Below are 1,533 nucleotides of genomic sequence, written 5' to 3'. Positions count from 1 at the left end.
GAGACATTGCTTGTCCGATAGCTCTTTGAGGGTATCTCTTCCGCTGTGGTTAGCACTCATATGCTGAACCCCACAGAGAAGCAAGCTCAGGATTTCTGCTAGCACGATGGGCTTAGCAGTCTTTAACATTGCCAGGAGTAGTTCCAACTGGGTTTCAGCTAGCATCAGTGTATCAAAGCTGGTTTTCCTTTTGCTAAGGCTTTCAGATATGACCAGAAATTGAGGGTCCACAAAACAGAAAGAAAAGGGGGAGGGGAGGAGCACACAATGCTCACAGTATATTTTTATACATATTTACAGAAGGAAGAGCTGTGCTATCCAAAGTTGAGCTTTCCCCATGGATGAGCCAAACATAACGTTTCATCCCAGCGAAGGCACAGAGAACATCTCAATGCACAGAAACATTTCTACACAGGAAAGGGTCTGGGAGATATTGACCCCACTTTGGGTAATTATGATCATCTCCTTCCTGGGTTTTTGTGAAAATGGAATTGTCCTCTGGTGCCTCTGCTTCCAGATCAAAAGAAACCCATTCACTGCGTACATCACACACCTGTCCATTGCTGACATCTCCTTACTGCTTTGTACGTTTATTCTGTCAATTGAGTACATTGCTGGTTTTGGATTCGCATATGGGTTTTACTATTATGTAACCACCACACTATCTATTGTCTTCCTTCTTGGATATAATACTGGTCTCTATCTCCTGACAGCCATCAGTATTGAACGGTGTCTGTCTATTGTTTACCCCATCTGGTACCGATGCCACCGGTCACAGCACCAATCTGCAATTGTGTGTGCAATTCTGTGGACTCTGTCTTTTCTGATGACAGTAGCCGAATATGTAACATGCAAAGACGATTCAACGAAGGAACAATTCGATGACGGCAACCACTGCCAAGCACTGCTCATCTTCACGTGGATCCTGACTTTCATGATCTTCATTCCTCTGATGATTCTGTCCAGCCTGATCCTCGTTATCAGGATTCATCGTAACTCCCTGAGACCTCATTCGTCAAAGCTCTACATCATCATTGTGGCCACAGTCATTGTCTTCCTCATCTTTGCCATGCCTATGAGGCTGCTGTATCTTCTGAATTACCACCACTGGTCGTCTTTGCTCAGCCAGCAGAACCACGTCACTGTCGTTCTCTCCACTGTTAACAGTAGCATCAACCCCCTTGTTTACTTCTTTGTAGGAAGCAGCAAGAATAAGAGGTTCAAGGAGAGCCTCAAAGTGGTTCTCAGCAGAGCACTTGCTGATGGGTTGCGGCCGAGAAGCCAGGAAGTTGGCATGAGTTTGGATATAGCTGAAACCATTTTCTAAAGCTTAGAGGGGAAACTCTAGGGACAAATAATTTGGCTTGGAAGGTTTAATAAACCACTGCAAAACTAAAAGTTTTTTTCTTCCACAGAATGTAAAAAGCAGTGGTGAAATGGCATTGTTATCTTTGGTGGCTGAGCAATGGAAAAATACAGACTAGAATAAAGATAACTTTTATTTGTATTCTCTTAATTATTCAAACACATGCT

At 43.4% G+C, this 1,533-nt stretch overlaps 1 protein-coding gene across 1 annotated transcript; it reads left to right on the top strand.

Moving 5' to 3' along the window:
- The first annotated feature begins 337 nt into the window (after nt 1-337).
- Nucleotides 338-1,327, top strand: LOC104505821 (proto-oncogene Mas-like). The gene has a single exon (XM_010146536.1). The coding sequence runs from the start codon at nt 338-340 to the stop codon at nt 1,325-1,327; it is 990 nt and encodes a 329-aa protein (XP_010144838.1).
- Nucleotides 1,328-1,533: the final 206 nt, after the last annotated feature.

Source organism: Eurypyga helias, unplaced genomic scaffold (genome assembly GCF_000690775.1).
Source record: "Eurypyga helias isolate BGI_N326 unplaced genomic scaffold, ASM69077v1 scaffold39282, whole genome shotgun sequence".
In the NCBI taxonomy this organism is placed as follows: Eukaryota; Metazoa; Chordata; class Aves; order Eurypygiformes; family Eurypygidae; genus Eurypyga; species Eurypyga helias.
The sequence above is the reverse complement of the archived record's forward strand: the minus strand, read 5'-3'. Positions and strand labels throughout refer to the sequence as shown.

Coding starts and splice junctions, on each gene's coding strand:
- LOC104505821 (XM_010146536.1), top strand. CDS start 338: ATGGATGAGCCAAACATAACGTTTCATCCCAGCGAAGGCACAGAGAAC.